This window comes from Mustela nigripes, chromosome 1 (assembly GCF_022355385.1).
Source record: "Mustela nigripes isolate SB6536 chromosome 1, MUSNIG.SB6536, whole genome shotgun sequence".
Taxonomy (NCBI): domain Eukaryota; kingdom Metazoa; phylum Chordata; class Mammalia; order Carnivora; family Mustelidae; genus Mustela; species Mustela nigripes.
The window spans coordinates 144,212,580-144,236,945 of record NC_081557.1 but is presented as its reverse complement, the minus strand read 5'-3'; the positions used below and the strand labels follow the sequence as shown (position 1 = coordinate 144,236,945).

The window sequence follows — 24,366 nt, the reverse complement described above, 5'->3', positions numbered from 1 at the left end:
TTTGACAGGGGCATTTAGCCCATTAGCATTCAGGGTAACTATTGAGAGATATGAATTTAGTGCCATTGTTTTGCCTGTAAGGTGACTGTTACTGTATATGGTCTCTGTTCCTTTCTGATCTACCACTTGTAGGCTCTCTCTTTGCTTAGAGGACCCCTTTCATTATTTCCTGTAGAGCTGGTTTGGTGTTTGCAAATTCTTTCAGTTTTTGTTTGTCCTGGAAGCTTTTAATCTCTCCTTCTATTTTCAATGATAGCCTAGCTGGATACAGTATTCTTGGCTGCATGTTTTTCTCGTTTAGTGCTCTGAAAATATCATGCCAGCTCTTTCTGGCCTGCCAGGTCTCTGTGGATAAGTCAGCGGCCAATCTAATATTTTTACCATTGTATGTTACAGACTTCTTTTCCCGGGCTGCTTTCAGGATTTTCTCTTTGTCACTGAGACTTGTAAATTTTACTATTAGGTGACGGGGTGTGGGCCTATTCTTATTGATTTTTAGGGGCATTCTCTGAACCTCCTGAATTTTGATGCTCGTTCCCTTTGGAAAATTTCCCCAATAATTCTTTCCAGTATACCTTGTGCTCCCCTCTCTCTTTCTTCTTCTTCTGGAATCCCAATTATTCTAATGTTGTTTCGTCTTATGGTGTCACTTATCTCTCGAATTCTCCCCTCGTGGTCCAGTAGCTGTTTGTCCCTCTTTTGCTCAGCTTCTTTATTCTCTGTCATTTGGTCTTCTATATCACTAATTCTTTCTTCTGCCTCATTTATCCTAGCAGTTAGAGCCTCCATTTTTGATTGCACCTCATTAATAGCTTTTTTGATTTCACCTTGGTTAGATTTTAGTTCTTTTATTTCTCCAGAAAGGGCTTTTATATCTCTCGAGAGGGTTTCTCTAATATCTTCCATGCCTTTTTCGAGCCCGGCTAGAACCTTGAGAATTGTCATTCTGAACTCTAGATCTGACATATTACCAATGTCTGTATTGATTAGGTCCCTAGCCTTCGGTACTGCCTCTTGTTCTTTTTTTTGTGTTGAATTTTTCCGTCTTGTCATTTTGTCCAGATAAGAGTATATGAAGGAGCAAGGAAAATACTAAAAGGGTGGCAACAACCCCAGGAAAATAAGCTTCAACCAAATTAGAAGAGATCCCAAATCATGAGGGGGGAGAAAGGGGATAAAAAGAGGTTCAAAAGGAAGAAAGAAAAAGAAAAGAAAAAAGAAAAGAAAAGAATTAAAAAAAAAGAAAACAAATAAGAAAAATATAAAAAAGAAAAAATATATATATTAGATAAACTAGTTAAAAAACGTTAAAAAAGAAAAAGGTAAAAGTTAAAAAAAAATTTTACCAGAAGGCCAGAAAAAAAACTAAAAATGAAAAAGAAAAAAATTAAATTTACTGCAAGACTAAAAAAAAAAATCACAGGGAAAAAGCCATGAGTTCCGTGCTTTGCTTTCTCCGCCTCTGGAATTCTGCTGCTCTCCTTGGTATTGAAACCGCACTCCTTGGTAGGTGAACTTGGTCTTGGCTGGATTTCTTGTTGATCTTCTGGGGGAGGGGCCTGTTGTAGTGATTCTCAAGTGTCTTTGCCCCAGACAGAATTGCACCGCCCTTACCAGGGGCCGGGTCGGCTTTGCTTTCAGGAGCTTTTGTTCCCTGAGCGCTTTCTGTAGAGTTCCGGAGGACGGGGAATACAAATGGCGGCCTCCTGGTCTCTGGCTCCAAGCCGAGAGCCCGGGGGCCACACTCCTCAGTGCGCCCTCAGAGAACAGCGCCCAGTTACTCCCGTCTGCCTGACCTCCGGCCGTGCTCCGATTCACGGTGCCTGCGACAGGTTCAAGGTAACCGCAAGTTGTGAGCTTACTGTCGGCTCTGTCTCTGCAGCCAGCTTTCCCATTCCAATACGCGCAAGCTCTGCGACACCCAGATACCCCCAATCCTTCTGTTACCCTGCGGGACCCGAGGCCACGCTGACCCCGCGTGGGCTTTGCCCTGGTTTAGCCTCTGGAGCGATGTCCCTCAGCGGAACAGACTTTTAAAAGTCCTGATTTTGTGCTCCGTTGCTCCACCACTTGCCGGGAGCCGGCCCCTCCGCCCGGGGTCTATCTTCCCGTCGCTTTGGATTCACTTCTCCGCCGGTCCTACCTTTCAGAAAGTGGTTGTTTTTCTGTTTCCAGAATTGCTGTTCTTCTTCTCTTCGATCTGCCGATGGATTTTCAGGTGTTTGCAATCTTTAGATAAGCTATCTAGCTGATCTCCGGCTAGCTGAAGTAGTCTCAGCCTGCTACTTCTCCGCCATCTTGACTCCTCCTCAGATAATTCTAATACATTTTTCATCTTGGTGTTGGTATCTACTGATCATATTTTTTTTTAAAATTCAATTTGAGATCTTCTTTGGTTCTTCATATGATGAGTGATTTCTGTTGAAACCAGAACATTTTCATATTATTTTAAGACTCTGAATCTTGTTTAAACTTGCCTTGTTTTGTGGGCTTTCTCTTACTGTGTCCTTCCAGGAGAAGGAAGGATGTTGCATCAGAACTTCCAGAAGTAGAAGTTCGGATCCTCACACTGTGTGGGTCTCTTCATTATTTCAGGGTGGTATTGGGAATTTTTAATACCCCATGTGGTCTCCACTGATACGACAGGGGGAATGCCCTTGTTACCACTCTGTGGTGATAGAAGTCCTGCCTCTCTGCTAGGCCTCCTGTAGTATCATCCTCAGTGTAAAAGAGTGGAAGCAGTTTGCTTCTGCTGGGTGGGGGTGAAGGTCCTGATGCAGTGGGAGAAGCAGACCCTTGTTAGTGGTCTATGGAGATGGAAGTCTAGAAGTCCCAGCTTCTTGTCTGGCCTTCTCCAATACCACTGCAGTGAGAGTATTGGGTGCCTTGTTACATCCTCTTAAAGGTGGAAGGCTCAGTTCTCCACTCAGACTTTGCTGCATGAATGGATACAGGGTTACACTTTTTTTGTGTGTGGTGTTTGGCTCAAGTAGAGAGATTATTAGCCAAAAGGGTTTTCGTCTTGCTAAGCTGCTTTTTGCTTTGTTCTGTGACTAGAGGAAGCAGGATTTTATTGGGGCTATTTTTTTTTTTCTGTGCCCATTGGCATATCAATTTCAGCTCCTTCAGCTTCAAATCTGGTATATATAAGGCAAAAAGGACACACAAGAACTCACCACCAAGTGAAGGTGCTCAGCTGATCTCCATTTATATCTCCCAGTCTTTTATCAGTTTCTCCTTTTTCCAACCTACTAATGCCTCTACTCACTAACTTGAACCCTGGCTAGTGATCTCAAGACAGAAAGCAAGGAAGTTCTACAGAATAGATGCTATTTATTTTATAGATGGAGGAGATTTTCAGAGTACCATAGAATATATCAAGATTTTAATGACAATAGATATAAAGGATAAATAAGATCTAGAACATTAGACTGAATTTGTTATATTCTATTGAAGAGTAATTATACACAATATTATATTAGTTTCAGATGGAAAACATAGTTATTTGATATTTATATACATTGGGAAATAATCAGCACAGTAAGACAAGTCACAATCTGTCACCATACAAAATTGTTGCAAAATTATTGACTATATTCCCTATGCTGTAATTTATATTCTATAACTTTACTTATTTTATTAATGGAAGATTGTACTTTTAATTCCTTTAATTTATTTTTATTCATCTCCTACCCCCTCCCCTGAAACAACCATCAGTTTGTTCTCTGTATCTGTGAGTCTTGTTTGTTTTGTTTTTGATTCCACGTATAAGGCAAATAATACAGTATTTATCTTTCTCTGACTTTTCTCACTTAACATAATACTCTGTAGGTCTACCCCTCTTGTCACAAATGACAAGATTTCATTCTCTCTTGTGGTTGAGTAATATTCCATTATATGTATTTACCACATCTTCTTTATTCATTCAATTATAAGTGGATACTTAGGTTGCTTTTGTATCTCACCTATTGTAAATAAAGCTGCAGCAAAAATTGGGATACCTGTGTCTTTTTGAATTAGTGTTTTCATTTTTATCAGATAAATACACAGAAGCAGAATTGCTGGGTCAAATGGTAACTCTATTTTTAATTTTTTGAGGAAACTTCATTCTGTTTTCCAGAGTGGCTGTACCAGTTTACATTCCTGCCAACAGTGCACAACGGTGGCCTTCTGTCTGCATCTTCACCAACACTTGTCATTTCTTTTGATATTAGCCATTCTGATTGGTGTGATGCGATATCTCAGTGTGGTTTTGATTTGCATTTTCCTGATGGTTAAGATGTGGAACATCTTTCCATATGCCTGTTGATCATCTATATATACTTTGGCAAAATGTCTTTTCAGGTCTTCTGCTCAGTTTTTTTTTTTTTTTAAGATTTTATTTATTCATCTGAGAGAGAAAGATAGAGAGAGCACAGGCAAGGGGAGAGGCAGAGGGAGAGGGAGAAGCAGACTCCCTGAGCTGCTGAACTGGTAGCCTGACATGAGGCTGGATCCCAGGACCTGGAGATCATGACCTGAATTGAAGGCATACACTTATTTAACCATCTGAGCCACCCAGGTGCCCTTTCTGCCCAGTTTTTAACTGGACTGTGTTTTTTATATTGAGTGGTATGAGTTATAATGCGAATATTAGTATACTTAATGATGTCCCAAAGTCCCTTAAACTACCCAGTTTTAAAATTATTTTTCTCTTTGCTGTTTGGTTTGGCTTATTTTCACTATTCTGACTTCCAGATTGCGGATCCATTTTTCTGTATCAACTAATCTGCCTTTTCTTCCCTCTGGCGTATTTAACATTTTATTATTGCATTCTTCAGCTCTGGCTGGTGCTTTCTTATATTTTCTATCTCTTTGCTGAAATTCTCACTGTTTTCATCCATTCTTCTACTGAGTTTGGTGAGCATTTTTATAACCTTTACTATGAACTCTTTATCAGGTAGATTGTTTACTCCATTTAATTTAGTTCTTTTACCAAGATTTTGTCTTGTTCATTCATTTAGAACATATTCTTCCATCTCTTCATTTGCCTGACTCTCCGTGTGTGCTACTAAGTATTAAGTAGTCCAGCTCTTTTTCCTGGTCTAGAAGGAGTGGCCTCATGTAAATGTTGTCTTGTGGGGCCCAGAAATGCACATATTCCTGGCCACAGTAGCCAGGTGTTCCAGGAGCATCCCCTCTGTAGGCTGTGTGCACCCTCCGTTGTGGTGAATACATGACTGTTGTGGGCATGTGATAGGTGGGAGTGGCCTCTGGCCCAGCTGGCTGGGATACCTGGCTGTGACTGCTACAGGAGCATGGTGGATGGGGTTATTGTCTTGTCAACTGCAAGGCCTGACCAAGGCATAGGGTTGTTTGATGCCCTTTATGGAGCATGCCCTCTGACATTAGCAGTCTAGAGGAAGGATTCTAAAATGGCACTCACCAGTGCCAGGATCAGCATGGAAGAACAAGGTGGTAAAACTGGCTACCTCCACTGTCTAAGTTCTTGGGGGAAAAGAGGCTCAGCTGCCTCCTGTTCTTGCACTGGTTTCCATGTCAAGTGAGTCAGCACCTGAGCCTTTTAAAAGTGGGTTTTTCAATTACTATGGTTCTGTAGTTTTCCTGGACATATTCCTTATCCGTTTTCAGAGTTAGGTATTTTGAGGACTCATGTCTCCTGTTCAGAATCTAAGGGTTAAGTTGCATGACCTGGAGCTCACATCTTTTACTCCTCAGGGTAAAGCTGTGTAACTTTGAGATCCCTCCTAAACATGGAGTGCTGTGCCTGAGATGTGTTTTTTTTTTCCCCCCCTTAATGAGACTGTATCTCTGCCTCTTCTACACATTCTGTTGATGTCCCTTAGTACTGAGGCTCTGTTCATCCACATTCTTGATCCCCTTCAGAGGGAATTTTTCCATATATGGTTGTAGATTGGTTAGGTCTATGGAAGGGATGAGATCAGGTTCTCCCTGTGCCATCTTGAATTCTCTACAGAATTGTGTTATTTTAAAATTTAGCTTTCAGGCATTAAAATAATTACCCAACGAAGGAAAGTTGAACATATTTAAGAACATCTATATTTTAATTCTTTGTGTTTGAGCTTCCTAATAGAAAAACATGTGTTTGGATTCTGAAACTTACATTTTGCTACAAAAGTCATAGAGTGATACTTATGGAGTTTAAAAGTTGACCAGAAAATTTAGTCTCCAGAAATAAATATGAGTTATTTTTATTGCTTACAGGCCAAATGCAACTTCTAAAATGAACATTGTACCCATGTAACATTTGTATCCTGAGATAGACTTCAAAATGAGAATGAGTAAAAAAACTTAACATTTTCAATATATATGTCAAACTTAGAGAAAATATGTAAGCTTGATAAATTCATAAGACTGTTACACATTGACAAAAAATATAAAAAAGAGAAATTAAATTTTTTTGTCTTTTTAATTTAGTGGTTTTGCTATGGAAAACATACTTTCTAGTTTCAAAATACATTTGTTCCAGTATACTTTGCTTTCAAAACACAATATTTTGCAAAGTAATTTCTATGAAATTGTTATTGAAACCCAAGTTTGGCTGCTTGCCACTTGAAAGACAATACTGAAGAGACAAGTGTTGGTTAGAAAGGAAAGAGTGCTTTGTTTAGGAGGCTGGCAACCTGGGAAGATGGTAGATTGGTGTCCAAGGGCCATCTCTGAGGTTCCAGGTGAAGAAGTGGGGTTTTTAAAGGGGAAATTCAGGGTAGGAGATTACATACATATTGATGAAAAGGGAAGAGAAACTTATGACTATTCATGAGGAAAGATGGACCACACATATTGAGCAAACATATATGTAACATAAATCTCATTTCACTTTGGGGTAGGGACTTAACACAAGAAAGAGGAAAAATTCAGCCCCTCACATCAGGAGGTTATATTAGGACAGGGAGAAGGGGCTGTGGGCATACTCAGAGCTGGTATAAACTGGAATGGGGTCTTAGTCTTGTTATCTCTGTGAAAGAATGCAGGGCCTTGCTTATTCATAGGCTGGCACCATGTCAGTTGACCTTGAGTTCAGTCTTCTACAGAAACAGCTAGTGGATTTGTTAGTAGGGTCTGAAAACACACAATAGCTGATTAGGGAGAAAGGATTCTCTGAAAAACAAGCTTTCAACATTCTGCTAGTTTCAGCCTCATGAACCCTGTGGTGCACAGTTTCAAAAGGATATGTCATTTATTTTTAGACAGAATAACAATAGTTATTAATGAAAGCACAATGAAATTTGAATTATAGGGAATTTTTGATGCTGATTTTTAAAATAATGCTGTTTGCTAAGGAAAGGGATAATTTTAAAAAGTGTAATAAGAAACAGCAATGATAATGTAATCTAGCTTTTAGCATGTTTTAAAATTTTGCCTGCATACATAAATCTGTCATCATACACGCATAATTATCTGTGTTATTTCCCCCTTAAATTTAGTTGAGGACCTTCTGTTGTTAATATCATCCTGTCCCCAATGCCTAGTGTGTACCTTGTGCTATTCATAAGAAAGATGCTGTGAATAAAAGACAAAATAGTGTCTTTGCCTTATGATTTGAACAATTAAAAACATAAAGCCTGTTGTTTAAGTATGAATGAGATAGTTGTTTCCTATAGTAATCATGGGTTTTTAAAAATAAGGAATGACTTAAATTGGGTAAATTATATAGAAATTATTCCCTTTTGAACATATTTTTATTAACTGCAAAAGATACTATTATCCACGTGAAACATGTAAGTTTTCTGGTCAAGAAATATTGCATATGGTGATTTCCTTTTAAATGTGTGACTCAAACTGAAAACCACACACACACACTCACACACACATACACACACACAATCTAAAGGTTGTAATTTGAAGCATTAGGAAGTTCTTATCTGCGTCATTTTTTATTCTTGACAGTTTCATTACCATACTAGCTCATTTTTGCTACCAGTAATTTTCAGGAATGACAAGTTTATATGATAAAAGTAAATGAGACACATATTTATATGAGGAAAAATTGAGAAATAATAAATTGGAGATTAATATAACCAAGATCACTTTTAAGAATATGTTACGTAGGACTACTCTCTTATTAATGAGTGTATTAAATCCCTCTTGATGTGATATCATAATTGCTTTATATAATATTACATTGTAAATATTTTTGTACTTTTAAGTACATATTTGATATGATAACTATGTGTGGAGAGTATTGTTATGTTAGTGTAAAAAAAGTTATGTTTGTGTAAAATCTCCAATGAATGCTAAGAGGTGAGCCCAGCCAACTAGTTAATGAATCATGGCCTATTTAAGGAAGCTGAGGACTTCTTATTTCTTATTTAGTTATGTCACATAATTAAACGATATTTCCATAATAGAGGTTCTCTCTCCTTCAGTACACACACACACACACACACACAACTCTTTTCAAATAAGAGAACCTTCAAATACATTTCTAGAAGAGGTTTTAATAAATTAAATGAGTGAAGATTTAGTACAACCAAACTGAAGCTCTTTGGAGTACTTTTCTGTTATTACTTTAACATTGAAGAAATTATTCTTCTTTTACTGACATATATACTATATTTAAATAATCTCTCTGACTAAATATAACATCCTATGTCTAATTTTTGATTAAACTGTGTGGATGAAATTCTAAAATTATTGAAATGGCTAGCAGAACCCAAGAATATGTTTTTGTAAATAAAACAGATTAGAAAATTTCAAGTATTTATGTGTGATTTAGGTTATAATATCATATAAATTTGATTACTTATTTAGTTATTTATAGATACTAAAACTATACCTAGAGCTGTGTACAAAATATGATTTAAATGCATTTCTGTAGTAAATATGCATGGCTTTCTTTGTGAGAAAGTAAAGTAAATGATAAGCATTGAGTCTATTGGCAGAAGCTAAAATATCCCTTTGTTTTGATAAGTGGATTCTAAAGCACAGTTAGTAAATAAAACTTTTGGAGTAGAGAATTCTAAAGGGAGAAAGCAAGATGGGATATCCACAGAGTCCCAGATTTTGATGACTGCTCTGAGAGTCTGGGGATAATACAAAGATATGATATGTAGAGACTGTTCTCAACCTCTGTTCCAAACAAGGCAGCAATTTCACTCTTCACAAAAGTTCACTTATAATGCTAAGACTTACTCCTCAAATAGGACTGGAAAATTAGAGCTTCAAATGTGGTCTTCTTTCTGGTACACTTAAGGAAGTGTGTAGGAGTATGAATGTGAGTCTGTGTGTGCATGTGTGTGGTGGTGGAGTTTAAATCACAGAATGCTTGCTGAAAATGGCCTTTTAAAATTTTAAATTGGGGAATTTAAATGGAAGGTATGAGTAAGTTTTATATATATAAAATATATTTTCTATTATATAATCATAATTTACAATATTCACATAATATTTGTGTTTATGTTCATATATTTATTATATATATATTCATAATTGTATATATGTGATTTCCCAAAGTCATATTTAAATAATTTCAATTTTAGTTGCTGCCTTTGTTCTCATTCCACTGACCAGTCCCTATTTTTTGCCAGATATTTTCCTAGACCCACTGCATAAATTGATATGGACTAGACCCTGAAATTGTGATTGCTCAATCAAAAATAGCCAATCAAGCCATACTCTTTTAAAGTCAGTTGAGTTCTCACAATTGGTAAATCATAACTACACATTAGGAAAGGGTAGGGAGAATCCTCTTAAGGTTTGTCTCTGTTAGCTAAAACAAAGTTCCATCAAAGCAGTATGGAACTATGTTTCCACTTGGGCTATTTTACATCCCAAACCTTCTCTAAATATGTTAATATATTGGTGTTTCACATCTTTTTTTTTTTTTTTTCTTAGTATGAAACACTAAGAAGGGTAAAATTCCCCCCCAAAAAACATATAATAAATAGGTAAAATTCCAGCTCCACAATTCCTATTCCTACTTATCAGTAGCTTCTTGTGTATTTTTATATAGTTATATTTATATAAACATATTTTTAACAATTCTTACTCAGCAGAATTTTACACGTATCTATGTGGTATAAAGTATATACGATTAAAGCCAACACTTATATACCAGCTTAAAAAATAACATTACCAGGACATGTTCATAATTGAGGAAAAAATGGAAGTAATCTACATGTATAATGATAGGAGATACACAAACGCATCTTAACTTGTTTTGTTTTGTTTTGTTTTCACCCACTATATCTTAATTTTATGTGCTGTATTCCTCTAAACACTGCCATCTGGCTCTTGACCAGAAGATATGACTCAGTGTTTGTCCAGATAAAGGCTAGGGTCCTGCTACCTGAAGTACTGCTAGGAAATAATTTGTGTTAATTCTTATATTAAGCATGAGTTTTACCCAGCCATAATCTGGTAAAGGTGAATGGAATCTATATAACTAGTCATTTTATTACAAAAAAATGCAAAAACTAGAGTAGCTATAGTGTACTAAGAGTATATAATGACAGGTTTCCTTTTTCAGTAAAAGCAGTAAATATCAATAATGGAGATTCCCAAGGCAAACTGTGGAATTTAGGATTAAGAACAGTAGGAAATTAAGCAGTAGAGTCAAGAGTTAACCCTTCGGTGGCCTTTTGTAATATCAGTGTTTTTTTAAGATGTTGGGGTTGGCATCTATTTTTTTCTTTTAAAAAATATTTTATTTATTTATTTGGCAGAGAGAGATCACAAGTAGTCAGAGAGGCAGTCAGAGAGAGAGGGGGAAGCAGGCTCCCCACTGAGCAGAGAGCCCGATGTGGGACTCAATTCCAGGACCTTGAGACCATGACCTGAGCCAAAGGCCGAGGCTTAATACACTGAGCCACCCAGACACCCCAGCATCTATTTTTTCTGAGAGCATTTCTGATTGCTAGAGAGAGTTCAATGTGAAATAATTATTCTGTATCTTATAGGGAATGTTATAAATTTAATAGTTTAGAGATTATCAACTGAATAATCACTATGACATCTGATCTGGCTGAAATATACATAATTTCTTTGGATTCTCTGAGTGTGGTTGGCTAATTCACTTTAGTCACAAATTAAGAATGATTGCCTTTCACCAGTTTGTCTTTGGTTCATGATCACTCTGACCCTTTTTTAGTTTCTAGTTGTGAATGCAGTTTACAGACAGAGTCTGTCTCATTAAAGAGATAAATGGCCTCAGTCATTTAAAAACCACCATCTCCAGAAATAGAATCCATGGGGAAGTCAAAGATTAGAAGTACCAGAAGATTTCTCTTATCCATGTATTGTAGTAATATGGTCTGTATAATGGTTAAATATTGGATTGTATTGTGTTGGTATTTCAAATGAGAACACTGACAAGCACTGACTTAGGGAGTACCTAAGATAAATGTTGATTTGCACTTTGAGTCCCTTGACATAAAATAACCTATCAAAAATTTATTCCATGACATAAGCCTTGTCATATGGGCAACATTTTAGAACCCTAAATATTCAGGTAGTCTGATGGTCTCATCAGTTACTATTGGATCTTTTGTGAAACCGAGATAATAGTCAAATGACTAAACCAGCAGATTTTTAAAATATCCTTTTGAAGAGATGTTTTATGAATAGAACAATTCTAAATGTACTCTGTCCTCAACTTTTATTCTCAGGTAGGAGAGACGAGATGCAAAAAGGTGTGCACTTCCAAGTCTGACCTGAGGTCTAATGACTTCAGCATTGTTGGAAGCTTACCAAGAGATTTTGAATTATCCAATTATGACTGCTATGGAAAACCTATTGAAGTCAACAATGGGCTTGGGAAATCTCAGGCGAAGAACAACAAGAAGCCGCCACCTGCCAAACCTGTGATTCCAACAGCAGCAAAGCGAATTGATCTTTATGCAAGAGCGTTGTTTCCTTTCTGCTTCTTGTTCTTCAATGTTATATATTGGTCTATATATTTATGATAAATCTTTCTGATTTGTGTAAAATAAAATGCCATTTCATTGTGACCGGCCTCACTCATAAATGCCAATCTGAGAAATTTTGCATTTTCATAGCAATATATTGCATTTTGGATGCCATTTGATTGTAATAAAAATGTGGCACCTTACTTTTGAATGGCAGCATGATCTTGTTACTTCTGTGCTCTACTAATGATGTATATATGTATAGCGAACACATTGCTTTAAGAATAAATGAAGGATAAGCATACTACATAAAATAAAATCCAAACAATTATCTTCAGTTAGTGTAAATTGCAGATACTTCAGATGATTCTCATAATAAAATGATGTGCACGCTGGATCCTGTTATGGTCACCATTCTAATGTATGTAGAATTTCAAATTTCCTTCCTTGTAACTTTCAGAGAAAACCATCTTAATCTTGTATAATTTTAGATGATATTATCACAGATTAAGCAAAATTATATATTGTTTAAACTTTGTAAGTAGAAACATATCAACTATAATTATGTGGGCTCTGTGGAGAAATAAAGTTCAAAAAATTACTAATTTGCAAAATCAGCTCATTTTAAAGTGTGCCTATGTTGTCAAAATGCCAGTTTATGAAACACAGAGAGCATTTTTGAAACTAAGGGAAATCTAGATTTATGTAAATTCATACTGAATTCTGACTTCTGAGAAAAATAAAGGATAGATACATTGATTAAATATTTCTGGCAAAAGAAAGTCTATTTAATCCACGTTAAAGCCTAAATATATTTTCATGGATTTCATTTTGTTGATACAGATTATACAAAATCATTGTGCCTTAAAGAGTCATAAATATTTTAAATTGAAATATAATAATGGATATGTGATTTCACATAATTTTTAAGAAATGAAGAGGAAAATACACTATTACTGGAAATAACTTGAGTTTGGGGGAAAAATCATGGGAGGATTTTAATTTCTTTATTAAAATGCTTACATTTTTTTAAGTAAAATTGACTTTTTTTCTGAATTCATTTCTTTTTTTATTTGAATACTTTTTGGATTTGCTATAAAACATTTAAAGATTAAGTATGTAATATCTTTGTTTAAGTTAGGTCTTACTGCTAGTTGTATTTTCTTTCTTGTCAGAAGTCTAGACTTTTTAGATTTATTTACATTGATCTTGTTTGAACCTGAAAATAGGCACTTGATGATCTATAAGTCTCCCATTTCCTAGTGTTATCAATCCAGTGTAACTTTTTTATTTCTCCATAGCAGAAATTGGAATTATCCATAATTCATATAACACAAGCATAAGACAAAGTAAGTATATTTACATTATTTAGAGAGTTTTGTTGGAGCTGAGAGTTTATATGGTCAATTCAATGATAAAATGTGTTTAAATATTGTTTATGCAAATTGATATATGTAATTCAATGCTATTTCATTAAAGACTTTAATTTTTTAAAGATTTTCACGGATTACCAAATTTTTAAAAAGTAAGATGTAATCTAATCCACTGTAGTCCTTCAGCACCCCCTAGCTGCAAAATTTAGCCATCTGAATAGTTATAAAATGCCACAAGTAACCCCACCAATGGACTTGAATATCCTGTGAGGACCCAGGGCAGTAACACTTTAATGGAACTGTGATGGGGGAAAAAAAAAGCCTTGAGTAGAACTTAAACCATTTAAAATTTTTACTTATAAAAATTAGATTTGATTATAATACATTTTCTATGTTGCCTCAAATTTCATTCATATTCAGGAGTTTGATTTAGAAACAATTTTAAGTGGGAAATGTACCAAATGGAAGACAGGTTTCATCATGCAAGAATTTATTGAAAAAAAAATGTGAATGAATTCCTTTATGTAATATACTATTGTCGCCTCTTAAGATCAATTTTAAAGATTTTATTTATTTATTTGACAGAGAGAGATCACAAGTAGGCAGAGAAGCAGAGAGAGAGAGAGAGAGAGGAAGAAGAGAGGAGAGAGAGAGAGAGAGGAGGAAGCAGGCTCCCTGCCGAGCAGAGAGCCCGTTGCGGGACTCGATCCCAGGACCCTGAGATCACGACCTGAGCCAAAGGCAGTGGCTTAACCCACTGAGCTACCCAGGCGCCCTTAAGATCAATTTTAATACCCAACTATAAATATGTCCTGTTCCAGGACTAAGTGTGTTATGGAACATCAAATGGAACATGATCATAACAAAGAAGTACAATCTGTGTCCACTTATAGTTGTTTTATAATTGTTACCTCAAAGATTTAGTTGCTTAACAAAACGGTAGTTCTGGTCTATGTCTCTAAATATTATGTCTTTCTGGGAGACTTAAAGTATATCTACCTGGATATCAGTATCTTAGATTCAGTGTCTCCAAAATAAAAATTATCTTCTCTTCACAAATCAGTAGGTTTCCTTATTTCTTGTTCTTGTTAAAGTGTTAAAGATATCGCTATTGTAGTCAGCCATATTAAATCTTCCTTCCTTCTCTCGTTTTTCACCCTTTCAAGAGGCATAGAGATTTTCCCTCTCACCCTTACCACTGCCTCCTCTCCATTTCTGCTGATACAACCTTAATTTAGTTGCCTTTCCCATTCTTTTTCAGACTGTGACAGAAGTTTTTAATCTCTCTCCACTCTATCTCAGCTGATTATTACTATTATTATTATTATTATTATTATTTTGATTAAGTACTTTCCATACCTAATGTGGGGCTTGAACTCATGACCTTGAAATGAAGCATTGTGTCCTGCTCAGATTGAGCCAACCAGGTGCCCCAACTCAGCTTAGTTTGAACTAACTGTGAGATACTAGTTTTTTAAATTATCCAAGTAAGATATGAATACCTGATATATTAGAAAGCAAGATGTATTTAGAGTGGGCACTAAACATTGGTGTCATGGCCATCTTTCTTCAAGCTCTTCTCTCTTCTTCCCAGAGGTTATCACCTTATTCTAGGTAAATTTACAACTCTATCCAGGTTTAAGTATAAAAGATAATTTAATTCAATGGGATTTAACATAAAGGGGATTTTACCATATGCATAGTTTTGCAACTTCTTTATTTTTCGTTTACTGTTTTAAGTTTTGGAGATCTTTTTGTGTGAGGACATATTGGACATTTATAAATCTATCCTCTATCTCCTGATTATTCTAAAGCATGAATGTGCTTGAATGTAGCTGCTTCTTAAGCAGAAGTTTTGATTGGTTTACTTTTCTAATCAAAATAGTATTGCACTAAGTATCTTTGTGCGCACATGAATATACTTCCATGAGACATATGTCAGAAATGGAGTGCTGAGTTTAAAGATGTGTACATTTTAAATTTGAGGGTGTTCTCCCAGATTTCTCTCCAAAAATTACTAATGTTGATTTTCATCATGATATATCCAACTCTCACAACCTAGTCATCTCTAAACCTACTTTATGTCACTGATACACTACTTTTCTTTTTAAAAGCTTTCTTGAGATTGTTTCAGACTTTTAGAAAGCTTGCAAAAATATTCCAAAGAATTCCTGTTTACCACTTATACAGATTCCCCAAATGTTAATATGTCATCATACTTACTTATTTCCCTCCTACTGTGTGTGTGTGTGTGTGAGTGTGTGTGTACTTGAGACTTTATTTTCTGAAACATTTAAAATAAATTTGAAGATATGATTTCTCTTTACCTCTATACACTTTAGTGTATGCTTCCTAAACAAGGAGAGGGTACCACAGTACTAGCAGTTATCCATATCAAGAAATAAACATTAATACAAGGCTATAATCTAGAGACCTTATTCAAATTTACCATTTGCCCCACTTTTTTTTTTGTTTGTTTCAAGATTCAATCCAGTATCACAAATTTCACTTAATTATCATGAAATTAAATTCTTCAAAATAAAGCTTGATCATGGCATTCTGCTCAAACGTCTTTGGTGTGTCTTGCGCTGCCCAGTGAACTAAGTAAAAAGTCCTCTCTCTGACATGAAATTTTCTCCTATTAAATGTTTAGCTTATCGCTGCAGCTATTTCCCATACCACCCCTCTTCTCACATCTTAAACTCCAACCAAACTGATTTTGACCTTTATGTGTCCTGTTTAGCAATGATTAGAGTGCTAGGTTCAGCTAGGTAACTTACCTTTTAGGGAAATGGTTTATTTCATGTTTCACTATTTCTTTTAAGTATGCCGCTCTTGGATGTTATGTCTTTACTCATTTTAACTAAAATGTTTTCCTCCAATATTGTTTATTAGCCATATGGTTGCATCTCTATTGAAAAACGAAGTTAAAATATTTCCTATTACATATTCAGTGTTCAAATTAAGGTGCTCTAAAAACAACTCAATTTATCATCCCTATTTACTGAAAGTTTGTTTACATAAATAGTTGAATATAAAATTTTAAAGTACCAAGCCTAAGATGAGAAATGGTTTGAAGTATTTTTTATAACTTTTAATCGACTTTTTAAAAGATTTTATTTATTTGACAGAGAGAGAGGGAGTACAAGCAGGGGAAGCGGCAGGGTGAGGGAGAAGCCGGCTCCCTGCCAAGCAGGGAGCCTGATGTGGGCCTAGGTAGGCCCCAGGTCCCTGAGACTAGAGACCAGAGCCAAAGGCAGGCAATTAACCAACTGGGCCACCCAAGCTCCCTAAAGCCTTTCTTGTTAGACTATTATTGCTGTGCTATGCTTTAGAATAGCAGATTTTTTTTCCAATTTTATTTTCAAATTAAATGCATATGTTTACACAGCATATCAATAATTTAGCATTCACTACCTCCTCCCTTATTTACTAAACAGACTTTCTTGTGATTAATATTAATGGAGAATATGGATGCCATTTTCATGATTGGTTACTCCTTTGTGTGTATATATACATATAGGCATAAACTTTATATTTTATATTTAATACCTTTTATATTTTCTCTATATTTTTACACCTATATTATTATACATGCTCATATATTATTATATTTTGTCCTTATCCTAGAAGAACAATGAGAAAATTGAAATTTCTATATTCTAAACAATAAATGCATTTACGTTTCCACAAATACTTTAAGATTTCTCAAATTTCACATGTCACTCCCAAACCATTCTCTCTAAACCCTCTTAGAATAAAATACTGAAAAAAAAAATTGTACATCAGTAAATGCTTATTGGGCACTTTATATGCTAAAGGTATTGTGTCAACCAAAAACCGTAAAGACCAGGACTCCCTTCTTAAATGAGAGTCAATAGTGTGAGAAGGAAATAGATATGCTAAATACACAGATCACTATTATACAAACCAGAATGCATTATGCACATTACCAAAGCACAAGAAGGAACCACCTCATTTGTCTAAAAGAAAAAGACCTGTTTTCAAGAAAAGTAAGAAATAGTTTAATATAGCTAGGTAACCTCTATTTTACCATAGATTGTAGAATTTTGAAGCTAGATATTAACTAAAAAATGATGATATGTAAAGTGTAGAAACATTGCAGTTAAAAATGTTAAAGTGCTATTTGTATTTTATTTCCTAGTTAACATTGCTGAGGAAATAATGAACAGTAAAGGCAAGTTTCCTTAGTTGATGATGTAATGCACTTTACCTAATGTTTGCCTCTTAACTAAAACTCCCATCTGATCTTAATCCTATAACTTGAAACATTTTTCAGTAAATCCCAATTTGCAGCCTGAGGCAATTGCAGTTCAATTAATATCATTCACAGTAAAGTGGTCAAAAGGAATCAGAGCCCTCCGCCCCCGTTTAGCAAGAATGCAGTCAAACTACAGGTCCTTTCCCAATTACCTCATCAAATAGGGATTTTATTAGTCAATTAGCATTGCCTCACCCTATGCCATTGATGACACATAACAGAAACCCCATTTTGTGAAATGGTAAACAAGATGAAGAGGCAAATGATTTTAATTTTTGAAAAAACTCAGCTCAGTTTATTGTAGGTTCCCATGGGATGTTCTTTCAAGTGTTTATTAGAGTTGGAAGTGTAGCAGGAGGAAAATGGCATTTAACAATAATAAACACCCCGTCCACTTCTCTTTAAGGACTACAACCTACACCATATAGCTTTTAGGGATCTTCTCCTTAGACATGAAGTTAGCACACAATGGCATCTGCCTACTTTACCAGCCAAACATATGCATTTTTAATAAATCCAAGTCAGAATCTTCAGGCTCCTCAGCTACAAAGATGATCTTTAACTTATTAACTGAAAGAATTATATGGAACTCATTAAGAGGGAATACCTAATAAATTCTGCCTTGGACTATTATAAAGCCTCATTCTAAACACAGCTGCACTTGTCTGGTTCATTCATTTGTATACTCAAAAGCCCTTTCATTCAAAAATCACTGGAGTTTCCAATCAGTCCACTGGCATCTTAGAAGCGTTCAAATTTCTAGATGAATGAATTTAAATGTCTAAATGAAATGTGACATCTGCTGAAGACTACGTGTGGGACATGCATGATATGAAAGTAATCTCAGGGTCCTAACTAAGACAAAAACCAGCATCGTATGGAAACTTACATGGAGGCAGGGATGGGTAGTAGAAAGACCGTTTGGAATGGAAGTAATAGGACCCAGATTTGCCATATACAGCCCTGCAAACCTGGTCTAAGAATTTTTTCTTAAGTACTCTATTTTTAAAGAAGGAATAAAAATAATGTAAGAATGAGTAATTATGACGTGTAAGTCTGCCTTTTATAGCCCATTATAGGCTATCTAGGATTTGGAAACACATAATCTATGCTAGGATTCTATTTACTAGTGTATATCTGGCAAGTTATTCAACATTTGTGAGCCTCAGTTTCCCTATTTCTAAAACATGGGTAACAATAACAATCTCACAATATTATTGTGATGATTTAATGTATTATTATATGTAAAGTGCTCAGCAGAGTTCCCAGCACATAGTATATGCAATAAAAATTGTGGTTATTTTTATCTGATTTTACCCCTAACTACTATGACTACAGTATTTCCAGCACTAAACCTATCTCTAAGGAAGTTGCCCTTTTTCAAAATTTCCTAATTAAAATAATGAGTGTTTGGCTAAAATATACACTGACATTTTGATAAGAGGCACATATGACTTCTGCATGTTAGGTGTTTTAACATCTATAATCATTGAGATTGATTTTGAATATAAAATAAATGTAATTTAAGGATAGAAACAACAGCAGGAACTACAACTTGTATATTAAAGTATTGGTAGGTATGAAAGGAATCTTTGGACTATTTACTTGGAATCCATAATTTAAACATTAGGTTGTGAGCAAAAGAGTACAATAATGCCAAAAATTCAGAATCCACATATTTAAGGGTCATACTCTACACTTATCCTATAAAAATAGATAAATGAGAATATTTCAGAATTTTTTAAAAAGAATACAGGAAGGATTTCTTAGATATGTTACCCATATTGTTCAAACTGGACTCAATCTCTTGTAACTTGTGCATGTATGGTAATAAAAGATAATTAAAGATTTAATAAAGGATAATTAATGCTCATAATGATTTTCCTGGAGAATGCATGATTCTGAAATTCTTTCTGAAACTTAGAGGGAATACTAAATAACATTTACTAGAATTTTGTATTAATATATTTTATTGTATTTTAATTCTTTGAAAATCAGTAATTCAAATATGTACTGACCATAATGATTAGTCTCAATCAAAATATCCAATTAACTCACTTCTGTATAAATGATAATGTGTTGCATTCTGAATTCATATTAAAAATGTATGAGGTCAACCTCTAAGTAACAAAATTATATTTAAATCTTCTTAAGGCGGGATGCCTGGGTGGCTCAGTTGGTTGGACGACTGCCTTCGGCTCAGGTCATGATCCCGGAGTCCCGGGATCGAGTCCCACATCGGGCTCCCAGCTGCATGGAGAGTCTGCTTCTCCCTCTGACCTTCTCCTCGCTCATGCTCTCTCTCTCACTGTCTCTCTCTCAAATAAATAAATAAAATCTTTAAAAAAAATCTTCTTAAGGCAACATATTATATTTTATAGCCATAATATTTATGCATTTATGAAAAAAATACTTGTTAAACACTTTACACCTGACAAGTATAATGCTGGAAAGATACTAAAGTAAAAAATGTGTCTGTGTGTGTGTGTGTATGTGTGTGTATAGGTGTATGTGAATACACACACACACACACACAGTATAATAACAATTGGTTGGTGTTTTATTTGCAATTAAGACATACTATATTTTGCCCATTTGGAAGTACTAAAGGGTACTTATTTTATATATATATATATATATATAGAACAGTTTCACATTAAGGTTACATTAGGAGTTCTTTGAGAGAATGTCTATTTAAGGATCAAATAAAACAAGTGTGTGCTAATTGATATGAACCAGATGGCCCAGAGAGAAAAAGTTCGTCTCAACAGATTGTTCCATTTATTTATTTGTATGCTATTCATTGAAAAAAACACTTGTATATACCCCAGGTTCATTCTGCCCCACCTCATAAAAGCAACTATATATGCTTCTCCACCCCATCACTGAATACTTCAAGAAAAACTCCTGTTTTCTGTGTACAAAATGGTTTAGGAAGGGAACACACCCAGCTTCCTCCCTATTCACTTCGTCCAATTCTTTTGGGTTTACTCATAATTCAGGCTGACTCTAACTCCGTGCACATAAACTAGGTCAGTCCCGTCCTCCAGGGGGTTTTGGCACTTGCAGAGTATCTTATCTTACTTCCTAGGATACCCTTTCTTAGGATCTCCTCGTGAGCCATCATCGTTCATCCCATCTCAAATGCCAGCTCTTCTCTCAATCCTCCACTTCCTCTAGTTCCCGCCTTTCCACATATATACACAGGTTTCCTCTGTGCCCCTGGGATGCCCATGCCATTATCAATGAGACCTGAACATCCTTAACCTTTCTTTCTTTTTTTAAAGATTTTATTTATTTATTGGACAGAGAGAGGGATCACAAGTAGGCAGAGAGGCAGACAGAGAGAGAGGAGGAAGCAGGCTCCCCGCTGAGCAGAGAGCCCGATGTGGGGCTCGATCCCAGCACCCTGGGATCATGACCCGAGCTGAAGGCAGAGGCTTAACCCACTGAGCCACCCAGGCTCCCCCTTAACCTTTCTTTTATTCCTTCCCCTACCTTGCCTGTACTTAATCAGAGCTCTTCAGAGAAGTGTTTAAGTTCAATACCAAACTGCAAAATAGCTGTCGGACTCTGTCTGTTTCAGGTGGGCTCTGTTTATTTTCTCTCACCATATATAGGGTATGAGACTTGAATGAGCATCTTTCTTGCTCTCTAATAATTTCGCAGATTCCTTCTCCACCTATGTGTCTTCGTCTGTTGAAGCTAGTATAGGAAATCACCATTGACTCAGTGACTTTAACAACAAACATTTATCTCTCACAATTCTCAAGTCTGATTTTGAGATTAGGGGGCCAGCATGTCTGTTCTTGGTTCAGCGGGGGCCATCTCCCTGCGGTGCCTTCACAGGGCGAACAGAGCTAGTGAATGGTCTGGCCTCTTGCTGTCAGAGCAACAGTTCCGTTCTTGAGGGCTCCACCTTCATGATCTAATTAACTTCCCTAAAGCCTAGTCTCCAAACACCATCACACTGGGATTAGGATTTCAACATTCAACATGAATTTGGCGGCGTACAAACATTCACAGTATTGCACACCACTACACTGTGCAAAACTCCTTTTTTTTTAACTTCTTTCTTTTGAAACGAACTTTTTTATGATTTTAAACGTGTGTATGTGTGTGTGTATCAATGAATGAGAGAGACTGAGAGTGAGAAGTATCAGTGGGAATAGAAAAAATCAGAAAAATGGAAAAGGAAATATAATAATTACCTATATTCCAACACTAAGAATTAAATCGCTTTAACTTTCTAGCATATTTGATTTGAATTCTTTCATTCATTTTATTGGTAAGTAACATAAGAATACTTTGTCTTATTTGTTCTTTTAATTAGAATTATGAAAATTAATGAAAGGAAACATAAGTAAAAGGAGTTGGGAGGCCAGAAGGGGAAACTCTTGGGCCCACTTGTCTTCACTTGCAGAGCCAACAGGAAGAGATATACCTTGCAAGTGATAATACTTAAGCTACTTCTTTACTACCCAGCAGGAGGAGAAAGGTTTTGTTCCTCCCCAGCAACATTTCAGCCAATGAGAGACAGTCACAACTTAGCCAGTGAAAAGCCACTGTATTTCAAACCCAGTTTTTACCATTGGGCTTTTTATAATATAAACAACTTGTTTATATTTTGTTTACAATAGACCTTCTATAGAAATCTCCTTCCTCTATAAAAAAAAAACAAAAAACAAAAAACAAACAAAAAAACCCCATACTTTTCCTTTGTTCTCCAGACTTGTCCATGACTTACCATGGCTTGTTTGTCCTGAATTGCTATTCCCAGATGAGCCCATTTTTTGCTGGTAAAATAACTGGCAGTTTTATTTTTGAGGTTAACAGACCCTAAGGGATAAACTTGAAATAGTCACAACTTCTTGATCCTCTGCAGTTATACTTGGAGGCAGTTATGATTATCAGTTAGTTTGCACTTTTTTCCAAAATTATTGCTTAATATACTAAAGAAACAATATACAAATATTCATGTTTTTAAATGTACATAAATGATATGTAACCATATGTATTACTCACAACCTTAGGGTTTTTTTAAAGCTATTCATACATAACCAGATTATTCATTCATATGCAGGTATCACATTTTATTAAATTAAGAATATTTATTGATTCAGGGCACGTGGGTGGCTCAGTGGGTTAAGCTGCTGCCTTCGGCTCAGGTCATGATCTCAGGGTCCTGGGATCAAGTCCCACATTGGGCTCTCTGCTCAGCGGGGAGCCTGCTTCCCTTTCTCTCTCTCTCTCTCTCTCTCTCTCTCTCTGCCTGCCTCTCCATCTACTTGTGATCTCTCTCTGTCAAATAAATAAATAAAATCTTTAAAAAAAGGATATTTATTGATTCAAAAATTTCATTATTTCAAATAATGCTGAAATAAGCATCCTTGTGGATATATCCTAGCATTTATGTAAGAATTATTTTGTGTAGTAGATAACTATACAAAGAACATCTATAGTGTTAAAAAATTAATTTATAAAGCAAAATTTTTCTATAGGGTAGCTATATCAATTTACACACCTGCCATGATTGTATGAAAGAACTTATTTCCATCCTCCATTCAGCAAGTGATATAGTCAGAATTTTACTTTAAGAAATTTACCAAACTAAGGTGCTGAATATACTCATTGTTTTAATTTGTAACTATTGACATATTGTATTTTTTTCTCCTATAAACTATTATGTAGTTACTGGGTTAAAAGATTTTTTAACTCGGGCGCCTGGGTGGCTCAGTGGGTTAAGCCACTGCCTTCGGCTCAGGTCATGATCTCAGGGTCCTGGGATAGAGTCCCGCATTGGGCTCAGCAAGGAGCCTGCTTCCTCCTCTCTCTCTCTGCCTGCTTGTCATCTCTCTCTGTCAAATAAATAAATAAAATTTAAAAAAAATTTATATAAAAAAATTTTTTAACTCAAAATAATATCTGTATTCCTGAGATGAGCTGTTTTTGTTTGTGATGTGTTGTTTTTAGCATATTCCTTTTATATTTAATATGGTCTTTTAAGAGTTATGTAAAATTGCTGTATCTGTCTTTATATGTGAGATTGGCCAAAATAATATTTTCTTAAGTCATCCACATTCTGTTTATGTGGTTTCATAAAATGAGTTGAGTATCTTTTTGTTTCTTTCTAAACTCTAGAAGAAATTAAATAAACCCAGAATGAATGGTTCTTTGAGTTTTTCTAGAACTCCCCAAAAAACAAATCCAGTCTTATGCTGTTGAAGGTCCACTGGGAGACATTTATGAATCTGAGGACATTTTAAAACAAAAAACCATATTGGTCTATTCACACTTTTCCCTTGTTAGATAAATTTTGATAATTTATATTTTCTCTAGGAAATTATCTGTTGTATTTAGATTTTTAAAATACTGGTTATCATGCATAAAATAACGTGTTGTGGTGTCAAAAATCTCTATTATAATCTGTATCCCTTTTCATCCTAATGATATTTACTTATGTTATCTCTTTTCTTTTTTTATTATCTTTTCTTAATTGCACTTAAACAGATTTTAAATCCTTAGTCTTATCAGAAAATCAGTTTATGTCTTTCTTTTTTTTTTTTAATTTACTTCTTTCTTGATCAGTACCATTGGATTTATTTTGTATTGTGTGTGTACTCCATTAATTTCTCCTTTTGTCTTCAGTATTTGTCTTCAGTATTTTGTTTGGGTCTATTTTGTCGTTGTTTCTTAAAGTTCTTGATTCAAATGCTCAGTCCTTTTTTTCCAGCTATTCTTATTTTCCAATAAATGCATCTAAAGTTACAAATTCCTCTGTAGGCATTGCTGCATGGCACATATTTTTCTATATATTTTTTGTTGAGGTCTAGTTATCAGT

The 24,366-nt window shown here is 35.3% G+C and overlaps 1 protein-coding gene across 1 annotated transcript in view; it reads left to right on the top strand.

Annotated features, from left to right (window-relative positions):
* The window catches only part of GLRB (glycine receptor beta), a 100,929-nt gene extending 87,560 nt beyond the window's left edge, over positions 1–13,369 (top strand). Inside the window, exon 10 of the mRNA XM_059374674.1 lies at positions 11,631–13,369. Within this exon, the coding sequence (XP_059230657.1) occupies positions 11,631–11,927 (297 nt within the window). The 3' untranslated portion in view covers positions 11,928–13,369. The remainder of the gene's footprint in view (positions 1–11,630) is intronic.
* The last annotated feature ends 10,997 nt before the right edge of the window (positions 13,370–24,366 follow it).